This window comes from Planococcus citri, chromosome 1, assembly GCF_950023065.1.
Source record: "Planococcus citri chromosome 1, ihPlaCitr1.1, whole genome shotgun sequence".
In the NCBI taxonomy this organism is placed as follows: domain Eukaryota; kingdom Metazoa; phylum Arthropoda; class Insecta; order Hemiptera; family Pseudococcidae; genus Planococcus; species Planococcus citri.
Genome location: NC_088677.1, coordinates 90,174,438 through 90,195,722, shown reverse-complemented (window position 1 = coordinate 90,195,722; position 21,285 = coordinate 90,174,438). Strand labels below are relative to the sequence as shown.

Below are 21,285 nucleotides of genomic sequence, written 5' to 3'. Positions count from 1 at the left end.
AAATTACCGGAGCCTCCAGTAGATTTTTGAAACTTGAAATTTCCCCAAAATTTCATCAAACTGAGATGGAGAGTCGAAATTCATTCTGCAAACTAATTTCAGTACGCTACGAAGTTGACTGCTGGTGGATTTCAAGTCGTTTTGGAGCCTCCAGCGACTTTTCGAAAGGTTGTATGGCGTTTTTTTGGAAAATTTAAATTTTCTAAAAGTAGCTGGAACTGGAAGCTTCAAAACCATCTGAAACCACCATGTAGCCTGCGAAGTAAATTTCAGCTTGCCAACTCCATTTGATAAATTAATGTTGGGGAAATTTCAAGTTTCAAAAATCTACTGGAGGCTCCAGTAATTTTCAAAAAAGTTGCTGGAGGCTCTAAAATGACTTGAACACACCTGAAGTCATCTTCAGAGGGTGTTAAAATCAGTTTTCACAATGAATTTCGACTCTCCATCTCCATTTGATGAAATTTTGTAAAAATTTAAAGTTTCAAAAATCTGCTGGAAGCTCCAGTAATTTTCAAAAATGTCGCTGGAGGCTCGAAAAGCTTTACAACTCCAATTTGATGGAATTTTGTGGACATTTCGAGTTTCAAAAATCTGCTGGAGGCTCCAGAACTGCTCAAAACGGGTTGAAACCGTTTCCAATCGATTTGGCATGTCGAAAATAGGGTATATCCCAAATTTCAGCTTTCTTGGTCAATTTGGTAAAATTTTGATTTTTTTCCCTCATTTTTGGCCTAAATTCGATTTTTAAAAATTCACCAAAAATCGAAAAACGCACTTTAGCACTTGAAATTTTGACAGGTGATGAATTTTTGCATGATTTTTCGATCTACCTTTGTAAAGTTTGAAAAATGTTATTCTAGTCCCATGTTGGAAGGCAAAATCTGCGATTTCGGCCAACCTGTCGATCAAAATGGCCGCCATTTTGTAAGTAATGCCAACTTTTTTTTGGGCAAGTTTGCTTTAAAATGTTCCTTAGGATGTCCCCTTTAAGAAAAAAGTTGTCCCGGAGGATCGGCGGGGGGGGGGGGTGTGTAATTACTCCTATTGTCATATGCTGGACTATAATAGGCAGCAAATGTTTGCAATTTAACTGTGAAAATTTGCGAAATTGAATTTTGAACAAATCAAAATTTCGCGACTAATGAAATGAGTTTCGAAAATTTACGAATTTTAAGTATTTATTTTTTCAACTGATTCCGAGTTAGTGATTGGAAATTGAATCGTAATCATACGTCAGCGGCTGTCTTTTCGTTTCCATGCATTGTACCTATCTATTTGTGTGTAATCTAATCGAAAACTTTTGCTGTCCCATGAAATACATACCTACAGGTACTTTTACTTGAGCTTTTTTTTCATTTTTTTAAATTTCAAGGGGAACTTTGCTTTTTTCTTCTGATCGTGTGCGTGGTTGTTGCTACCTCTACCTATATTTCTGTATGGTAACTATTAAGTATTTTGAAAAATTGTCCAAAAAATTTCTCCGAAGAGCGACCTGCTAAATGTTGCGAATGAATAAATCTGGACGCGATTCAAATGTAAGCTTAGTCAGCGAATTCTGCTGTACAAAATGTTGTATGTGAGTATGTATGTATGCACCTGCGTTCGCTATCATCTGTGTATTGAGAGTGTTTACTGTTTGCCATCCACGTCCCACGTCTGTGTTTCTTGTGAAGCAACGTTTCTCCTTATGTACTGTTTTCCATTTGCAGTACCTACCCCCCTATATTATTTTGCATACGAGTTGGTATCGATTTTTTAACGGTCGTTCCAAAATTTTGTTAGTGGCCGTGCTAAAGGCATGTTTTTGTGCGATTAGATATCGACTCATTTTCCGAAAAACTTTTTGACTGTATTTTTACAATGTTGGACAGCAGAGCGAAAAGATCCCTCTATTGGGTTGAAAACCGCAAAATCGAAACAACGTGCACATTTTGAAATCTGGTGAAGAAAGACTCGTATTTTTTTCTACTTCAAAGAAATTATCATCGGCGATCATTTCATTATTTTCGGGAGATTGGTGACCTCGAGTAATTTTGGGCTGTTTCGCGCTGCAGGTGCAGTGTATGTAGGTCTAGGTACAACATGACTAGAAATAAGCTCTATGAGTTTTCTTACAAGGGAATGTTTTGAACTAAAACCCTCTTAACCCGTAGTTTCAGTTGCTAAAGTTCATTGTTAAAATTTTGACAAATTTTTTCGCAATTTGAAGAATAGAAAAAAAAACTGTTTTAAAGGCGATTTTCAAACTTTTTCGTAAAATTATGGGCCATCCTGGAGCGTCTAGCAATTTTTTGATTTTCTCCAGAAATTTCAAACCGTTCTGGAAGGGCCGAAAATGAACTTTTTGTGATACCTGTAATATGGTCGGTGTTATTCATGCCCCTCTCGACCGCTTTAGGTAATCGCGAAATTACAGAAGTGAGAAGTGAGAGCTCGAAAGTGAATTTTTAGCCAATTTGCAGATTACAGAAAAAGTGAGGAAAAAAATCAACATTTTCAATGAAGGTATGTGTAACGAAAACGATCGAGAGGTGCGGAAAAGGGGTTCAATATCAATTTTGGCCCTTTCAAAGCGATTTGGAATTTTTGGAGAAATTTGCGATCGTTGTAGACAGTAAATACTCACTATAAATGATATCTTTTTGGAATAAAAAACACCAATTATAATTTATACCTTATTTAAATATTAGAGGTTTCGCTCACAAATTGGTTGAAAATTCAGTTTTGAGCTCACAACCGGTCAACAATTAAAAAATCGCTGGAGGCTCCAGAATGGTTCAAAACTATAATCTACTTTTAACTGCTTTGCATCTAAACGGATTCGCTTTTACGCATCTTTTGTAGTTTTTACGATTAATTTTTTGTTCAGTATGTGAGGACCTATACCTATGCGTCATAAATTCCACGCCGTGCATGAAAAAAAAAACACATGAAACTGTATCAAAAGAGAGGGAGAGGGTGGTAGAATGACCGAACGAGGGTGATGAAAAGAAACGAAAGAAGAAGAAAAAATAAATAAAAAATATGTAAGTAAAAAAATTTTGTACGGTGTTGAAAATAAAGTAAAGCTGAATCAATATAAGCGTTAGTTAGATGCGAGGGAACGGTGGAAAGTGGGGAGGGGGTGCGGCCTGGCGGGGTATTGTTTGGTATCGCGTATCATTCTTTTGGCAATTCGGTTACTAACACGTCTTTTACTACTACGTTTTCAGTTCGTGTCTACGAATTGATTTGTTTTCCGGTTGAATTTCTGATGCATTTGTTTGTCTTGTTGACAGTATTGTAAACTGGCGCACATTGTTAATCTATTGTATAAGGGCAAAACCTTTTTTCAACGTGTTTCGTGTCTTGGCTCTTTCTCACTCGCTCTGCTGCAGTATAGTGTATAGCGCATGTATAAGGCTTGTTAGGAGAAGAATACGCAGACCCACTTTTTACCTATCTTTTACCTCTATCTGCTACCGCAGAAGACCAAAAACTTGTCAAAAATATCGCGTAAGCCGCCAGTTTATTTTACCTTTTTTTCTCTCTTTTTTTTTCTTGTATTATTATACGTCTTATTTTTCGTCTCTCTGTGTCAACACTGTTCTCGTATACGCGTATATTGTATGGTTAAAAAGCCGCGGGCTATAATGCTACCCTTATACTACGCTACGTATATTATTAAAATGCTACTAGGTGTTGGTCTCTGTGTATTTCGACAGTCGGCAAATCAAATACATATCTCCATCTCGAATAGCAATAGCAATAGCAATGCACTCTGTGTGTCTTGTGTCTTGTCCACGTCGCGTCGTCCAAATTCATCCCTTATGACGCGACACCGTACCGTATCATTCGATCAGGTATGTCTTTATTATTTACCTTCGGGTATATTATGTGTACATACGTAATTGCGCTGCACTGGTGCAATTTCCTAAAATACGGACGTAATTTAGTGGAATTAGCAGGAGTACCTACACCTGAAAAATAAATTGATTGAATTAGGATGTTTTAAGACGATTATACCTTCGGGTGTTTAGGTAGTATTAGAATTACTCGTAATCTTGCTGTATGAACCCGAATGTTATCTGAATTGCATGATATTATGTATTTAGTAAAAGCAGGTAGGTATAGGTTCTTATACAACCTGTCCGTCTGAAATTTGGCTCACTGAAAGAGAATGTAACCCTCATATATCATCGTAGAATTGAATTTAGATCTGCCGAAGTTTTATTTGTCAATTTTTGGCAAATTTTTTTGAAAATATTATCTAATCAAAATAGTCCATATCTATTGCTTATTATCGCGAGTATGCAATGCATAATACATATCATTAATTCTTTACTTACCTCCAAAGTGAATCTTGAAAAATTTATTTCTATGTTGAAATCAACCTTCAAATCTATTGCGACCATTTTCGAGGTGATCTGGAGCAAGGGCCGGCGACGATTCGAGATTCAAATATTCCTAAAAATATCCAAAAACCAAAAATTCCTCGTTTGTGAGAAAATTTTTGAAATTTGCGCGAATCGCTATATTTTGTCATTAATTAACCACGCGAGAGCGAATTTCGTCATTTCCAGCCTTTCTTGGGCCTCTCTTTACTTTTGGATATTTTTATTGTGAGGTGTCCGCTCCAGAATCGGCTCAAATGTGGATAAATTCGTTAAACAGGTCGAGTATAACACACAACTCGAGTTTTAGCTGCCCAACTTCATATTCACGCCTTCTGGAGCAAATTGAAAATTCTGGAGAAATTGAAAAATCGCACTGGAGGCTCCAGAATGGCTGGAAATGACGAAATTTGGATTTGGGGGGTTAATATCAGTTTTAGGACTTATTTTGAACATTTTTACTGATCAAGTACGTACTTTTTAAAAAAAGTATAAATCACCAAAATAGTCAATTTTGGATTTTCAAAAATTCGCCAAAAATCGAAAAATGAACTTGGGCAGCTGAAAATTTGGATTTCGGGGTTTTAGAACATGCTCTTTCCAAAAATCGCGGTCCCGTTCAAATCGGAGGCGGACACCTCAAGAGGTTTTCTTGTTAGGTAGATACGTCTTAATGTTTAATATTAATGTACGCAATTATTCATTTATTTCTAGTCGTTTTGAATTAAGTAGTTATTTTTATGCCACGTACTTTAACAAGTTTTAGCGTTGTTCAATGCAATGTGTGCTTCAATGCAATTTGTGCCGAGTTTGGTTGTGTTTTATTAAAATGTCATCACGTTTTGGTAACTTTTATTTTAAAAACAATTTAACAATATTTTTTGCAATTTTTTTCCTTACCTCGTTGACAAAATTTCGCTAGTTTTTGACGATTTTTATCAATTATTCTAATATTGCTTTTTCTAGAGTTCTTATGTCATTTTAAACAAATGTTTATTGTTTGTAGAATGTTCTTTGCAGATTTTGCTGAACCTTGCAGGTTGCCTACCTGTACTTAGTAGAAATTTCATAATTTTTCACTGATTTTTGGGTAATTTTTATGTTTCTATTTTCATTTTTGACATGTTTTAACGACTATTACGCCATTTTCGCTGAATTTTTCCCAATTTTTCTGAAATTTCATGAATTTTTGATCATTTCTTAGGTTTTTTTTTTGGTAGCTTCGTATAATATCAATGCTTTTAAAATGTTTTCAAGTCATTTTGATATGTTTCTTTATACTTTTATGTAAATTTTGATCAAATTTCATTGGTTTATGAAGATTTATGTATCATAATTTTAACGATATTTTCATTTTTTATGTCGTTTTTATAGGTTTTGACCGCACGTTTTGTACAACTTTTGTCAAGTTCACCCTTTTCTTGGAATTTCATCTGCCTAAAATCTCCATAAGTAATAAGTATACATACTTTAATTATGTTTAGGGTATATGGGTTCTGAAACAGACCTGCTGAAATGACCCAAAATTTTTGGAAATGAGTATGTGTTCCATTTTCAAATTTTTGTCAGATAGAAAGTCGTGTTTGGTTCAAAAATCTGTAATGTAGTTTTGAGCATTGGAAAAAAAATGATTTGAGGCATGAGCGACTTGGGCTGGGGAAAAGGATTCGAATGGCCCCAGATTTTCTGATTATTTTGGGTCAGCGTGATGATCAATTAATGTTATTTAAAAATGTGAAAAGTATTGATTTTTTAAAACAAAATTTGAATAGTACCCTCATGCAGGTAAGCATATTTTTGAAAAAAAATTCGTGTGCTTGAATTATGTTCGGAGATATGACTATTTCGAATGTTTTTTGTCTATATGTCCCCCCTGGGGAGAGGGCCAAAAATTTTTGAAAAAATTCACGAGGCTAGACTCATATTGTCTTCTTTATAATATTAGATATATTTTGAGTGAATTCAAAATTTTTTTTTCACTACTCGTTCAAGTATGATTTTTTCCCCGAAGAAATCGTTTTTGTCGCCATTATGGGCAAGGGGGTGAGGTGGGAGAAAATCTGTTGGATTCGACATTTTTTCAAAGGTATATATATACCCAACAATGTTTCATCAAAATTTCAAAAATCTGAGGACAGGGGGGCATTTCACGTATTTTACCCGGTAGTACCCTTCACCTCTAGAATAAACAAAAACGAGTATTTTTTTTGTGCGAATTTTTTTATCCGAGGACTGAATAATTTTTGAAAAGAAAAGAACTGCCTGCGCCTATGCACTTGATAAATATTCACACATCAAGTCTAATGTGAATCCATGTTCTCCTTGTATTCGATTCTTATGCTACCAAAGTAACACGCGCGTTAATATTTTCACTGAAGCAGCGTATATCGGCATTACTATCTGTATCTACTTAGCTTACCCAACGGACGAGTAACGCAAGATTAATGCGTAGCAAATTTGCTTTTTCGTTATTTTTAAAAAAAATTTTCATTATTATCATTTATTGTTATAATTTTTCCATTCGAAGGTTGCTGATTTATGATCGCACTATAATTACCTACGAGTACATCGTTTCATTGCTATACCGAAACAAACGTTGAACATTCATTGGTGACTTTATTGACGAGGAAAAAAAGCAACAACAAAAATAAAAAATCAACAAGAAAATAATAACAAGAAAACAACAACAAGTACTTACCTACAAGTAAAACAGTTGACATAATTATATAATCGTAATATTACAAACAAAAACATAATGTACAATGTATTACACCTATAATACAAGAAGCAGCTTGGTAATTAAAGTACAAAAAAAAATGATACATAAATAAATATGTAAATGAATGAAATATATTGACGCGATTCATATATGTAATTAAATAGTGCCAGTACGAGTACGTAGTATACGTAAATTGAATCGTATACCTAAATAATACCTACGTGTAGTGAATGCATAAATACGATTATTCTCGAAAGATGCTTTGGTAATACACATTCTAAAGACTACTACAAAAACTAGGTACATTAATATTATTTTTATACTAATGTCGCTCTCGCTATAGTAGGTAATAGGTAGGTACCTAACTATTGGAAAAATGAAAGAAAAAAATAAAAGTGAAAATAGAATACGTAGCTTTTAGAAGCTTGAAATGGTGAAATAAATAAAATATAAGTATATTATTAAGATTGCTGAACCGACGCGTTCGCAGTTTCATGCTGCCGAGAACGCAAGAAGGAATGAACAACAAAAAAATTTGTAAGAGCATTAATACATGAATAATGACGATGGTATTGACAAATCACGACGAAGACGATGAATAATATTGTTAGCGCGTGTGAAAGGAAGAGAAGAGAAGAGAAGAGCAAATATACACAATATTAGATATTATTATTATAAAAATGAGACAGGTACACTGGAAGGAATCATTCACGTCTGAATTCACTAAACGTGATTATTGATACGAGCACGATTGCTATCCGCACTATTGACGGGAGTTTTGTCTTTTTTTAGTAAAACTTTACCGAGAACGGAAATACCGACTGCGCCGATCGGAGCTGTCAAAAGTATCGAAAGTACGGCTATCATCAACGTCCATTCTCCATTTTTCAAATGTTCTTCCGATCGAGGCTCCATGGTCTTTGCTCTGTCCAATGCCAACGATCCTAATGCCGCCTGTGCAAATGTGCGATGACAAACAAACGAAATTAATTAACAATTACAATTGAAATTCAATCGAGGAAGTAGGTATGTGTGCTCAGGTCAGTGCTGACGTGTTTACCTGTACTGTAGCTTTTGGTAACCATGCTACGTTTATGAAAACGAGTTCTTTGAAATTCACGGTAGACGTTAGCAGAACTGCGGAACAGGCAACCGTTCGAAACTTTGAAAGTAAACAAAAGTGAAATTAGGTAATCAATTGCGGAGGAAGATTCGGTCACGGGAATTTACGAATAATGTAGCTTGCACTTACTACGAGTCCTCCTAGAATAACCGCGCTGCCATTTAATACTTGATCAATACGAAGAATTGATAAATCTATTTCGGCTCCGATCAGAGCGAATAATGCTGGTTCCATGATGATCCACATGGAATTGAATACGTCAGCTACTGGATTCTGCAAAAAATGAGCATTAATTATACGAGGTTGCTCTTCTTCGCGAGATTAAGGTATATTTTGCGGAGAAAAAGTTGGCGAATTTCTTTCAAGGCTTCGGATAGATTGGTTCCTTATTATTTTATTAAGAATTTTATATCTAACCCTTCCTCGAAAGTCGTTTTAAAAAAATTAATCGAAAATTTTTGGACAAAAATGAGAAAAATGGGGAAAATTTAGGAGCTTTGCCAGCTTCACAGCTTCTCAGCTCCTTTCCTCGGCCGACCGGCAGTGACCTTGCTTCTCTAGGACTTCTCGCTTGGGTAGGGATGTTAAGAAATACATACACACATTTATATTCTGGTGATTGTACTTCGGTTTTTTCAAAATTTTCAGAGAGTGTCCAAAAATTCCAAAGGTTTGGCGTTTGGGGCTTATCTCCCATCTGTGAGACCAAATCGATTCCAATTTTGAATTTGAAGAAACTATTTTCTAAAAAAAATTTGTACTGATTTTGGAGCTTTGAAGCTCTTAAAATCAATCAAATTGGATTTTTGCTATCATATTTTATGTGTCACTCTGGACAGGTTTCTCAGAACAGCAGTCATAGACCCCAAGGCACCCTTAAACCAAAAACCAGCAGTGGTTGGAGCTGAAAGGACACATAAATAAGGCATATGACACCACTCATCCAAGGACTGAACCAAAAGTTTGGAAGCACTGGTTCACTGAGGAGACAATTGAGACAATAGAAGAGTGTAGGAAGCTGCCAAGGACCATAGAACATGTCAGACAGAGGAAAATTCTATCTCGGCGCATAACTAGGCTGTCACAACGGGATAAAAATGCCCACATTTCATCAATATGTGAGGAAATTGAGATGCATGCTGAGAAGAATGAGACCAGGTTGCTCTTCCAGAAAATCAGGTCAATTACGAGAGAATTCAAGGCCAGTAAGCAGATCATTCGAGATGAAGAGGGCAAAGTTAAGACTGATGCAGAGGAGGTTGCGGAGACATGGAGAAAATACTGCAAGAAGCTATATGTTGAGGAAGAGGAGCTTCCTGATAATCCTGCCATCGAGTACTTGAAAAAGAGCAAAGCTCCAGGACCAGATAAGGTGACAGCTGAGGTCTTTAAAGCTGGAAGTGAAGAAGTCACTCACACACTCACCGAATCCTTAACATATGCAACTCGATATGACTGAGTGGCGAATGGCCGGAGGACTGGGTACTGTCAACATTGTGACCGTCCAGGAAAAAAGGGACCTAGTCACGAAAAACAAAATTCCGAGAAAAACGCATTCAAAGTTATCAGCGGTGACTATGGCGTTTCAACACAATTTGATGTGTGGGCATGGGGGGATCGTTTTTTGTTGTTGTTTGGCAACTTGTATACAGCTGAAAAACACACCTTGTTTAGGTGATGCGATAGCTCTGTGGCGAAATAACTGGATTACCACGCCGGAGGTACGTGGTTCGAATCCCTCATTTGGCAATTTTTCCAAATTTTTTTTTCAATTTCAATTTTTACAAGTTGATTTTGGGCAAAAAAATGTAATTTGAATGTTTTTTTTTGCTTTTGAAAATGAATAATGAATTTTTGTGCAAAAATTAAATTATTAAAAATAACTGATTTTTAAAATTTTTTCAAATTCAAAAATGAGCTTGAAGATCTGCCGATCTCAAAATTATCAAAAATTTCTGATGTTTTTAGATGAAGAAATCGAAAAAAAATCATCAAAGTAAAAAAAACGTGTCATGAAGAAGAAAAATTGAGATTAAGTTGAAAAAATTTTTGTTTTTGAGTTTTTTGCATCAAAATTTTGTGAATGTGCTTGTACAAAATGTTCATTTGAGGTATGATTTAGCAATCTAGGAACTTCAAAAATGGTTTCAATCAATTTTTAAGTGTTTTCAGGTCTCGAATCCAAAAAAAAAAGATTTTTTGAAAAAGTGATGCTAAGGTCCCTTTTTTCCTGAACGGTCACATATGTCACTCTGTACAAGAAAGGATCTCCTGAGATCCTGAGAATTGTGAGAACTACAGGACAATCTCTTTGATAAGTCATGCCATGCCATCCGTACTGTTGAAGATTGTGTACAACCTGTTATACTCACTCATGCACAGTCAAATTCTTCCAGAACAAGCAGGATTTGTGAGATCCTCAACTTCAGGCTGCTGATCAAAAAAGCACGAGAATACAATGTGTGTAGTGTGCTGTGTTTTGTGGATTACAAGAAAGCTTTTGACTGCGTACAATGGCAAAAACTGTGGAGAATTCTGCTCAAGATGGGTGCCCCAATACATCTGGTGTGGCTGATCAAACAATTATATGAGAGGAGCATGGCAAACATCCGAATCAACAGAGACACAACGTCTGTGAAATTCCACCCAGAGAGAGGAGTACAACAGGGCTGCATTCTATCCCCATTCCTGTTTAATCTGTATGGAGAATGCATAATTTGCAAAACATTGCAGCTAATTGTATCAGAAAGCACTAATGACGATGGCTCGGGTGAGTGGCAAGGAGGAGTATTGATTGGAGGTGTACAAATGTCAAACCTTCTCTACGCTGACAACACCACCCTCATCGCCTCAAGTGTCGAATATATGACCAGTTTTCTGAAATGCCTGGAAGAGATCAGTGCAAAATATGGCTTGCTAATAAATAAAGCAAAGACAAAGATCATGATTGTGAACCGGCCTGAGAACAACTCACCAGAAATACAGGACATTGAGGGAATTGAAGTGGTGAGCCAGTTTGTATACCTGGGATTCATTGTGGATAACAAAGGAGGTAGTGAAGCCAAGATAAGACGTAGAGCACAGATCACAAGAAGTGCCATGTCTCATCTAAGGAAGATATGGTCAGACACAGCAGTGAGCAAGACTCTGAAGATAAGACTGGTAAATGCTCTGGTTTTCTCAGTGTTTCTCTATGCTTCGGAAACTTGGGCAGTGCGTGAGGGAGATAGAAAAAAAATTGATGCGCTCGAGATGTGGTGCTGGAGGAGAATGCTTCGGATCCCATGGACGGAGAAAAGGACCAATGTGTCCATCCTGGGAGAAATCGGTGTTCAGAAAAGATTGTCAGCAGTGGTACTCAGCAGAATCCTAAAATACATTGAGCATGTCACAAGGGCTGATGCCATGGAGTCTCTGTTCATCCAAGGCAAGGTTGTGGGAACAAGAGTGCGGGACGCTCCCCCACAAGATGGACGGACTCCATTCGGAAAGCCATTGGACGCAGTTTCCCAGCTTGCGTCAGGAGCGCCCTAAATAGAGAAAGTTGGAGGAGCTGGTGTATCGTGTCATAGAAATGGCTGCCATGGCGTCATAATCACGATATCCCCGGAGGGGTGAAACGGATCCAAGAAGAAGAAGATTTTTGGGAGAAATTGATAACGAGGGTGATGTGGCTATGGAAAATATTGTTTGTCATTTTCTGATCGTAAAAACACGTGAATATTTGAATTCGTCGCTTTTGGATTGGTGACAATCGATGTGTCACATGCCTATAGCAGTTTTTTCAAGTTCCATCTATACACATTCGGAGCTTTTTTGATTTTAGCCACTAATTTTAAATCATTCGTCTCGTTATCTTTGAAATGAAGTTGCATTCATCAAATTCAATCCCGTACCTATTCCTATACCTTATTCTATGAACAAAAATTCGATAACTTTTTCAAAAACCCTTCTAAAAGGTTTTTTGAAATTTTAGACGCGAATATGCATATATGTAATAGGGAGCCAGGAAAAAAACAAATATTTACATAAGAAGCTGACCAGCCTTGCCATTTCCAGCACATGCAAGCAACAAACGCTGAAACGATGCAAGCAAAAGGTCCAGCGCCATCGTAGCCGACCATTTGACTGCCGAGCACTAAAAATAAACAGCCACCTCCGATCATGAAGACGCGTTTTGCCACCAAATGTTTCTGCAAATTATAAAACAAAATTTCGCGTATTTAATCTACTATAAAACGGAAAAAAGGATAAGCTTGCGCCGATATTAATGTATTCATTGCAAGCCGCAAGGCGTCACCAACATCGTCTTTATGCGGTATCCAAGCTGAGAATAATCCCCATAATACGCCGATGAGCAGTCCTCCTGCGAACTCGATCGGTCCGTGGATAACTTTTTCGAATATGTCGCCTGCAAATACGTAAAAAGCGTGAAATAAAAAAAAAATGCTCGATATTTCGACTATCCATGGAGGACAGACAGACAGACAGACAGCCAATGCTTATTATAAAAATGACGAAGCGATATGACCACGGTGCAATTATGTAAAATTAAAGCAACGGGATCTCACCTTGGTTGAAAATTAAGCCAAAAAATATTCCATAGCCGGAAATGGCGACTATATCGTCGAAACTAGCCGCTGCTATTACAATCGTCGATATCGTATTATCCGAATCGTATCCTTTTTTTTGTAGCTTCATTAAACCTGGTACTACGATGGCCGGACTTACGGCACCCATTGTGAATCTACGTACATGTAACAGAGCAATTTGCTGATATTAAATTCTAGTCATAGTTCAACGCAGTTTCAAAACCGTTTCAACTTTGAATCAAGCGAGCACTAGATGTATTCAGAGTTGCAAGAGATGTGTAAATCTATACCAAAAATAGGTATTCGCGTATGTCTATTAAGTTTTGAATGCACGCGGAAAAGGTGCCTACTGCGAAGCTCGAATGGAAATACCCGGATTTGATTTGATCTATTCAAATGGGTCGATTAAATATCATTAAGTCTGGTCAAATCAGAATTCTGAATTTAATTCAGAGAATTTCCGGATCTGATCTGATCAAACAGCTTACCTATAGGTAAGTAATAAACACTGATGAAGTTAGGTGAAATGAGAATTTTGAATTTGATTAAGGAAATTTCATGATCCGACCTGATTTAACAGGTTGATTAAACGTGATAAGTGATGGTTAAATTAGAATTTTCGAATTCGATCCAGGGAATGTGCGGATCTGATGTGATTTCGTCAAACAGGTTGATCGAATGTAATCGAATTAGGTCAAATCAGAATTTCAAATTTGACCCACCAGAGAAATGGGAATATAGGAATATCCAGATCTGATCTGATTAGATCCAGAGTATGTTTGGATCTAATTTTCGGTAGATGTGGTGTTATCTGATCATCTATAGCAACCCTGAGTACAAGAAGGTGTTTGTTTCGTTCGTCGCGTCGTCACGTCATACTGACCCGATCATCATGCCCCAAAACCAATGTAAGTCTAGTAACAGCTTACAGAATATGGCTACGCCGACGGCTTCAAAAATGCAAGGTATGAACGATAGTTCCAATACGACAACGCTCAATCTTTTCAGCGATTTCGCATCCAGTCCTAAGCCTGCAGCTATCAAAATACAAGTCAATGATATTTGCCTAAAAAATAAGAAAACCGATAACGTAGTGTAATGTACTGTAAACCTAAACTTTAGATAAGCATTCAAAGCATCGTTGTGTAGGGCTAGGTAATTATGTAAAGCCCAACTGCCAATAGTGTGAGGTCGTATATCCGTCCAAAATTAATCACCGGAATGAACTTTTGAAGAAAAAAATTGAAAAAAAAAGAAAGTCGAGGAATGTCCCATGAAAAGATCAATTAATAAGTAGGCCTATTCGTGCAAATTTTTAAAAAGTTGGTTTGAAAACCTTGAAAAATGAAAATTTGTGGGTACTATAGGGGTGTGGCAGAGAGTCAACATTTTTACTAGCTAGTTTTTATACCCCAAAGGACCAATTCGTGGAGAGAACTGATTCGAATGAATTCCCCTAATTGCACTCGAATGCAGCATAATAGCAATGGCAGTCAGCAAGTGCCAACTTACGTAAGGTGTACGAATTTGGTAAGCTATATGCCGATGCCGTTAAACGGATAAGTTGGGCTTACCTGGCAGTGGATATGACGTCGGCGTATACGCCTGCTTCTTTGGAATCGAAAAACAGGCCGCTGTTTCGGAACAGAATACCGCACACCAGCATTCCGAGTATTTTGGGTAAACCGACGTGTTTGAATACGTCTCCGAGGGTGTAAGCGCCTGCCATCAACAATATCAAAAGTAACAGTTTGCCTCCGGGCAGTACTTCGTGCTTGAGAAATGCGAATAATATGCCCCATATGATTGCGACGCATATGTAAAATGATATCATTCGTAAAATGTAGTTGTTTTTCGGACCGCACGGATTCGCGAACCTCTCCAATTTCTTATTCGGGGTTTGGCTGTGAACAGAAAGAAAAAATCAAATGAGCACCTATCTTGGGAATAAAATTACACGTCGCTCGCTTCACTTGCTCGAAAATGTGGAGAGGATGGCCCCCTTTTCTAGTACATATTTTACCTATCGATCGTTAAAATGATTGCGAATTTTTCATTTTTTATTTCAGTACCAACCTTGCAATAGAACAATATTCGAATTTTCAGTCAAGTATATGTATAAAAGCATCCTTTTTGAACTTGAAATTATTCAACATTCGTTCGAACCACATCTGGCTAATTAGCATGAAAAATACTCGTATGTACTGCAGTGGACAGAAGGGTCTGGGGTAAGAAATGGTAAAAATCTGGCGAAAAAAGCTCGGAAAGTTTCAGTCTCACCCTTCCCCCTCGCCTACCATGACACATAACTTCGTCACGTCTCTGTTGAAATTCCGAACTTCAGTTGGCCTGTAAATTATTATGAGGTCCTTGGGAAATCGTGATTAAGAAAAATTTTCACTCGTTCATTTTTTTTATTACCTATTTTTTATTTTTTAAAATTGACAATAATGACCGGAAAATAATTGACGCCACTGTGTTCCAAAATATTTCGTCAATTTCTGAAATTATATGTTTCGGTTACTACTTCGGTAGTTCGAATAATTAATGCTAAATATTTGAGGAGAAAATATTTTTAAAAACACGAATTTATCCTAAAATTAGCGATTAGCGAATTTTCAATCGCCGAGTAGAATCCCAAAAAGTCGTGGGTTTCGAATTCATGGCAATGACCTAGGTGACGCAGAATCACAAACACCGCATCTTTTGGTATGGGACAATTTTCCCCAAAACAGGTTGGATGAGGGCTAGAGCGAGAATGCCACAGTTCATCTCCCCTCCAGAACTAAAATTTTTTCCGAGTCACCTTCGGCTTCAACTCGAAATGAATATGTTCGCTGAATTTTGGACCATATCCTGCGATATTATTTTTTTCTCGGAACCATCCTTGTGACCGAGCGCACACCACAGGGAATAGGTAAAGGTATAGCAGGTAAGCGCAGGGTGTTGACAAAAATGTCATTCCGACTGGTGTTGTGCAACTTCAAACTTTTGACCATTACAGCGCGCATTACAAATAAAGATAGGCACTAGGCAGGTAGGTGGAAACGGTAAAAAAATGAAACAAAAACAGATTGATAGGTATTCCCTGAAATATGTACATACTCGTACGTAGATAATGAAAATGTAACGACAATATTCGCCGAACAAATTCGTCATTTTATCTCTTTATCGTGTTCAATATATACACGTTTGTATGTACACAATACACATTTACTTACGAGTACGATGATTGTGTGTGGTCGCGATACGATAAATATTCGTCTACTCGTCTAGCTACGTGAATGTTTTTTAATTTTCGTAATTATTGCGGTTGCGTGCTTTTTGCCATCATTCTGCAAACACGATTCGATTGCATAAGATAGGATACGCTGTAGGTCTAGGTACGCTGTGTAGTGTGTAGACGAACGGACGGACGCAATTTGATTAAAATAATATGCAACGTCGCAGATTACAAGTATACCTGACTACATTATTTAGGTACACTAACACTTGATGTACACAGTATTTTTATACAATACGCTACCCCTCAGCTTATGTGCCCTATGTTTAGCTAGGTAAGGGTATAGATGAGTTTATTTTCGTTGTTCGCCGCTAAAGAGATCTCGATAAGCTTATTTTTGTAATCGAAAAAGCGAATCATTTTTCGGGAAAATCAATTTTCGAGATCTTCATTTATGCTTTGGTACTCGTAGCTGAAGAAAGTTTCTCGTAAAAAATCCAAAAAATAAGGAACCTCTTCTCTCCCCATAGTAACATGTGATGACTGATGAACGCGACCCGAAGTTTCGCCCATAACGGCTATAACAATGCTGCTCCTATAAGTGAAATTATTCTCTCTATACGAAGATTCATTGTGGTATTTACGATTTGTATATGTACGATAGCAATATCAAGATCAACACCTCGTATCGAAGTACTGTTATTAAATTGATTTGCGAGATTTAGGCACGATAACCCTGAGCCGGCACACCGCAAAAATCACGCTAATGGCACAACTACTGAAATTCTCAAAGAGGCAAATTTTGCATACTGGTTAGTAATTCTTTGTGAATTTGAAAATTTTCAAAAATCGCCACCTACCTCGATGCTCAGGGGTTTCCCACGGTGTTGTCGTTGGAGAATGCTGACCCACGCGCTTGCACAAGGGACTTTTTTGGAAAAAATAGTGTAAGTAGCCCCCCTCCCGGAGGAATTGGACAAACGCGATTTTTTTCCTCTAAAATTACCTACTTTGAGAACCCATGACTCGGTATCCTGACCTGCTTGGAACTCAAAATCTTTCTGAATAGTCTCCCAATAGAAGTAAACTTTCCCATCAATTTTCGTCAAAACCCGCCAAGTATATGGTTTTTTTTTCGATCTACTCCAGTGCCCTCGTCAAGCTGAAATTTTTTGAAGTCGAAATGTTTCAGTGCTAAATTTTTTTTAATCGCAGAGAAATCACATTTTCCACCAAAACTGTCAAAACATTTCAACTTTTGTCAGAAATGCCAAGAAAAGTTTTGTTTTTTTGATAAAATTTTCAAGAAGGTGCTTTTTTGTCATAATTGTCAAAACTCAAAAGTGCCCTTTTTCATCATTTTCGTCAAAAAGTTTTCGTTTTTGCCGAAGTTTCGGGGAAATTCCTAACCATTTCCACCAAGTAATTTTTTTGGAAAAATTGTCCAAAAAAACTTGACTTTTCTGAGTAACACAGAAAAATGCGATTTTTTATAGTGGTGCAGGCAGAAAACCGAAGTTTTTTCATGTCATTCTGGGGGAAAAGGAACTGCTTGATACCTTCGGCAGAAAACGAGGACTTCTTTGACAATTTTAGCAAAAATGTAAGACTTGTTTTTTTGATCAAATTGAGAGTACGTCTCATTTTTTGATCGTCAAAGTATACATTTTAATTTTTGTCAGAAATGCCAAAGAAAGCCATGTTTTTTTTTACCAAAACTGTCAAAAAGGTCCTTTTTTTGTCATAATTTGTCAAGAAGTGTCATTTTTACTAAAATTATGAGAAAGTTTCAATTAAATTTCTAGGAAATCTTGATCATTTGGAGATTTTGTCTGGGTCATTCCATCCATGTCAATTCGACCAACGTTTTTGAGTCATGTCTTTCGATTTCGCTCAAATTTTTTTTACAACATCTACCCACCCAGTAAGTAAGATACCCGCAATCAGTTTGGTCCCAGCCTCCTCAGTGGGTGGGTGGTGGGCTTCCATTATTTTCACATTGTCTCGAGGTACTCAACTTTGATCAAAACTGATTTCACAGTTCAAAAGGGTATTGAATTTTGAACTTTTGAAGCATTTTGAAATTTTCAAAATTTGAAAGTTGAACTTTCAAATTCAAAGTTCAAATTTTAAAATAGTGCTGTAAGTGGGAACTACCATTTAAAATTTTGAAAAAATTTCCATAGATGTACCTTCTGATGCTTTTTCCAAATAATTAAGTTTCAAGATGAGATCTCTTAATGGAAGAGGAGCACCCCCCCATTTTGGGAAAAACTTTCAAAAAAAAATCTGGGGCATGTGACATATCGAATTGTATGTTATTGGTAACGCTGAACAGGAATATGACGTCAGATTTTTGATTGGACCCATCCACGGCCCCCAGCACCTCCCCAAGAGGGGGTGACCTAAAAAAAAAATGGTTTCAATCGTGTGACACATGAAATAGTATGTTTTCGATATCGCTGAACACGAATATAGCCTTTGTTATTCAAATTGACCGCACCCATGCCGGCCCCCAAAACCTTCTCAAATGTGTTAAAGTCCGAAGTCCGAAAAATTTGTTGGGGGCTGAGGATGGGGTCCAACCAAAAATCTGACATCATATTCGCGTTCAGCGTCAGCAAAAACATATTTTTAGATGTGTCGCACGAAAAAACCACTATTTAATTTGAACTTTTACCCTATTTGGGGAGGTGCTGGGGTCCGTGGATGGGGTCCAATCAAAAATCTGACGTCATATTCGTGTTCAGCGTTACCAAAAACATACAATTCAATATATCACATGCCCCAGATTTTATTTTTGAAAGTTTTGCCCAAAATTGGCGGTGGTGTGCTCCCCTTCCATTAAGAGATCTCATCTCGAAACTTGAATATTTTGAAAAAGCATCAGAAGGTACATCTATGGAAATTTTTTCAGAATTTTAAATGGTAGCTCCCACTTGCAGCGCCCTTTTAAAATTTGAACTTTGAATTTGAAAGTTCAACTTTCGAATTTTGAAAATTTCAAATTACTTAAAAAGTTCAATATTCAATACCCTTTTGAACTGTGAAATTAGTTTTGATCAAAGTATCATAGTTTTGGAGGAATGCGCTGCTGAAGTTGAGTACCTCGAGACAATGTGAAAATAATGGAAGCCCCCCCACCCACCCCCCTGAAGGGGCTGGGACCAAACTGATTGCGGGAAATCGAAAGACATGACTTTCAAAATTGCATTTTTTTTGGTCGAATTGACATGGAATGACCCGTCTAAGAAACGTAGCTTTCCTGACACACACAGAAGACAGGACTTTCTATTGCAGCGAGTATAGACAAAAAACCAGACTTTTGTTATTTTGTGCAAAAGATAATTCTATAGCAGAAAACTAGGTGGACCTTTTTGACAATTTTTGTAAAAACGTAGGAGTGAGACTCGTTTTTTAGTCAAATTTTGAGAAAGTCTCATTTTTTGACAAAATTATGTTGAAAGTCCTAATTTTTTTTCAAGTTATGAAAAACTTTCTTTCAATTTTTGTCAAAAATGCCAAAAAAGTCCTGTTTTTAGCAAAACTGCCAAAAAAAAAAAGAAGGTTGAAGCAAATAAGTGAGTTTGGACAGCTTGATCAAATGATTGTGCAAAGTGTTGGTAATCGGGGTATTTTGAGCTGCTGAACACAAATCCAGCGTCGCGTTGGTTTTTCGGTTTTTCATTAGAAGAATTTTTAGTGGTGGAAAAGTGCTTTCAAGATGACGAAGATGAAAAGTCTGAAATTGTAATTTCCTCGATCCATCAATCTTCGAGCGTTTGGTAGAGGGCTAAAAGACAATTCAACGGGTCAAGGAGGTTCGAAAACTCAATTCAGAACTTTTGACTGGGGGAATGACCTCTGGTTGAAAGTTGTTAGCAGAAATTTCATAAGATATTGATAAATACGTATACGAGTATGAAGTTATTAGGTCAATTATCGACCAAATTTAGCAAAAATTGTGGTCACTTTAGTTTTCGACTCAAAATGAGGGTATACACTAAATTTTATCAAATTCTTCTACTTTCTGCCCTAAATAAAACTAACTCGACAGTGTTCTAAAAATTTTCACCTTGGGATGTGTCTAATTGCGAGGAAACGCAGAAAAAATTTAGCCAAATTGGTTCATTTTCAAGAGCTCGAATTGAGTCTGTAGTTGGTGAAAGTGTGCCAACTTACCCCAAGTACCGTCGTACTCGTACATTAATTAATGAATAATGATAACTGAGTACACATGTGTAGGTACCTAGTTATTTTATCGTAAAAAATTCCTCTTCTCCAGCCACTCGTCGCCTAGCTCTCGCGTGATATGAGATGCGAGTAGTGTTATTATTACGCAACGTCGACAATAATATCCAGTACCCAACCGCTCGCAAGCTACTGGCTACATAACATAGGCATAGGTACTCGTACGAGTACGTATAAGTGAACCGCAGACCGCAGAAAAACCTAAACATTGGATTGTAAGTAGGAGAAGCAACTACTGCAGAACGCAGTCAAACAACTCTATAACTGACATGGCATGACACCCATAATATGTACCTAATGGCTAATGTGAAGTATTATATGCTATGTACCGATATTACCATATCGTCATGCATCAAGGTTATTTAACGCCTAAGTTAACCTCAGTCAATGTTCGCCATGTGTTCTCAACTGCCTGCCTAGTGCCTAGTGCTTATGCCTCTATGCTTCTGCGGCTCTGCCTACGTCGTCGTCGTCCCTCCGTTGTCTCGGCATCATCAGTATACTAAACATGCATTAGCAAAAAACAAAAAAACACAAGACACGATGCTTTTCGAATCCGGATTTTCTTCTCGCGAATATCGAGTGGGTATAGGTTCTGTGAATTGTTGACAACCGTCCAAATTTGTCTGCTGCTTTCTGCTGTTGTTTTGTCATCAAAAGTGGTAAGGAGGGATCCGAATGGGGGGGGGGGGGTTAAAGTGCAAAGTGCAAACCTTCGAAGACGCTACCGAACAATTATGCTGTATGCTGAAATACACACGCTGAAAGAAAGGGCATCAGCCATCAGCCAACCTGGCAGAATATCGAATCGGATGGAACAACGACGGATTGTGTGTTTTGTTTTGTTGTGTGACGCCCTCTAAAAATCAAATTTCCATGTTTTGGTTGCTTAAGTTGGGTGCAAATTTTTAAAAATTCAACTTCTCACAAAATTTGTTGCTGGTTTCAAAATATTGGCAGACCTTGCGTATTGATACATTTTGATTTTTGATAAATTGAGC

At 37.2% G+C, this 21,285-nt stretch overlaps 1 protein-coding gene across 2 annotated transcripts in view; it reads right to left on the bottom strand.

The window, feature by feature from the left end:
• Positions 1–6,972: 6,972 nt before the first annotated feature.
• Positions 6,973–21,285, bottom strand: part of LOC135840740 (sodium/hydrogen exchanger 9B2-like) — a 46,016-nt gene continuing 31,703 nt past the window's right edge. For both annotated transcript variants that reach the window (XM_065357414.1, XM_065357405.1), the window contains 8 exons: positions 14,385–14,714; positions 13,694–13,876; positions 12,790–12,965; positions 12,523–12,629; positions 12,247–12,411; positions 8,348–8,491; positions 8,156–8,257; positions 6,973–8,049 (listed from right to left, as the gene is read on the bottom strand). In XM_065357414.1, coding sequence (XP_065213486.1) covers positions 7,819–8,049; positions 8,156–8,257; positions 8,348–8,491; positions 12,247–12,411; positions 12,523–12,629; positions 12,790–12,965; positions 13,694–13,876; positions 14,385–14,714 — 1,438 coding nt within the window. In that variant the 3' untranslated portion in view covers positions 6,973–7,818. The remainder of the gene's footprint in view (positions 8,050–8,155; positions 8,258–8,347; positions 8,492–12,246; positions 12,412–12,522; positions 12,630–12,789; positions 12,966–13,693; positions 13,877–14,384; positions 14,715–21,285) is intronic.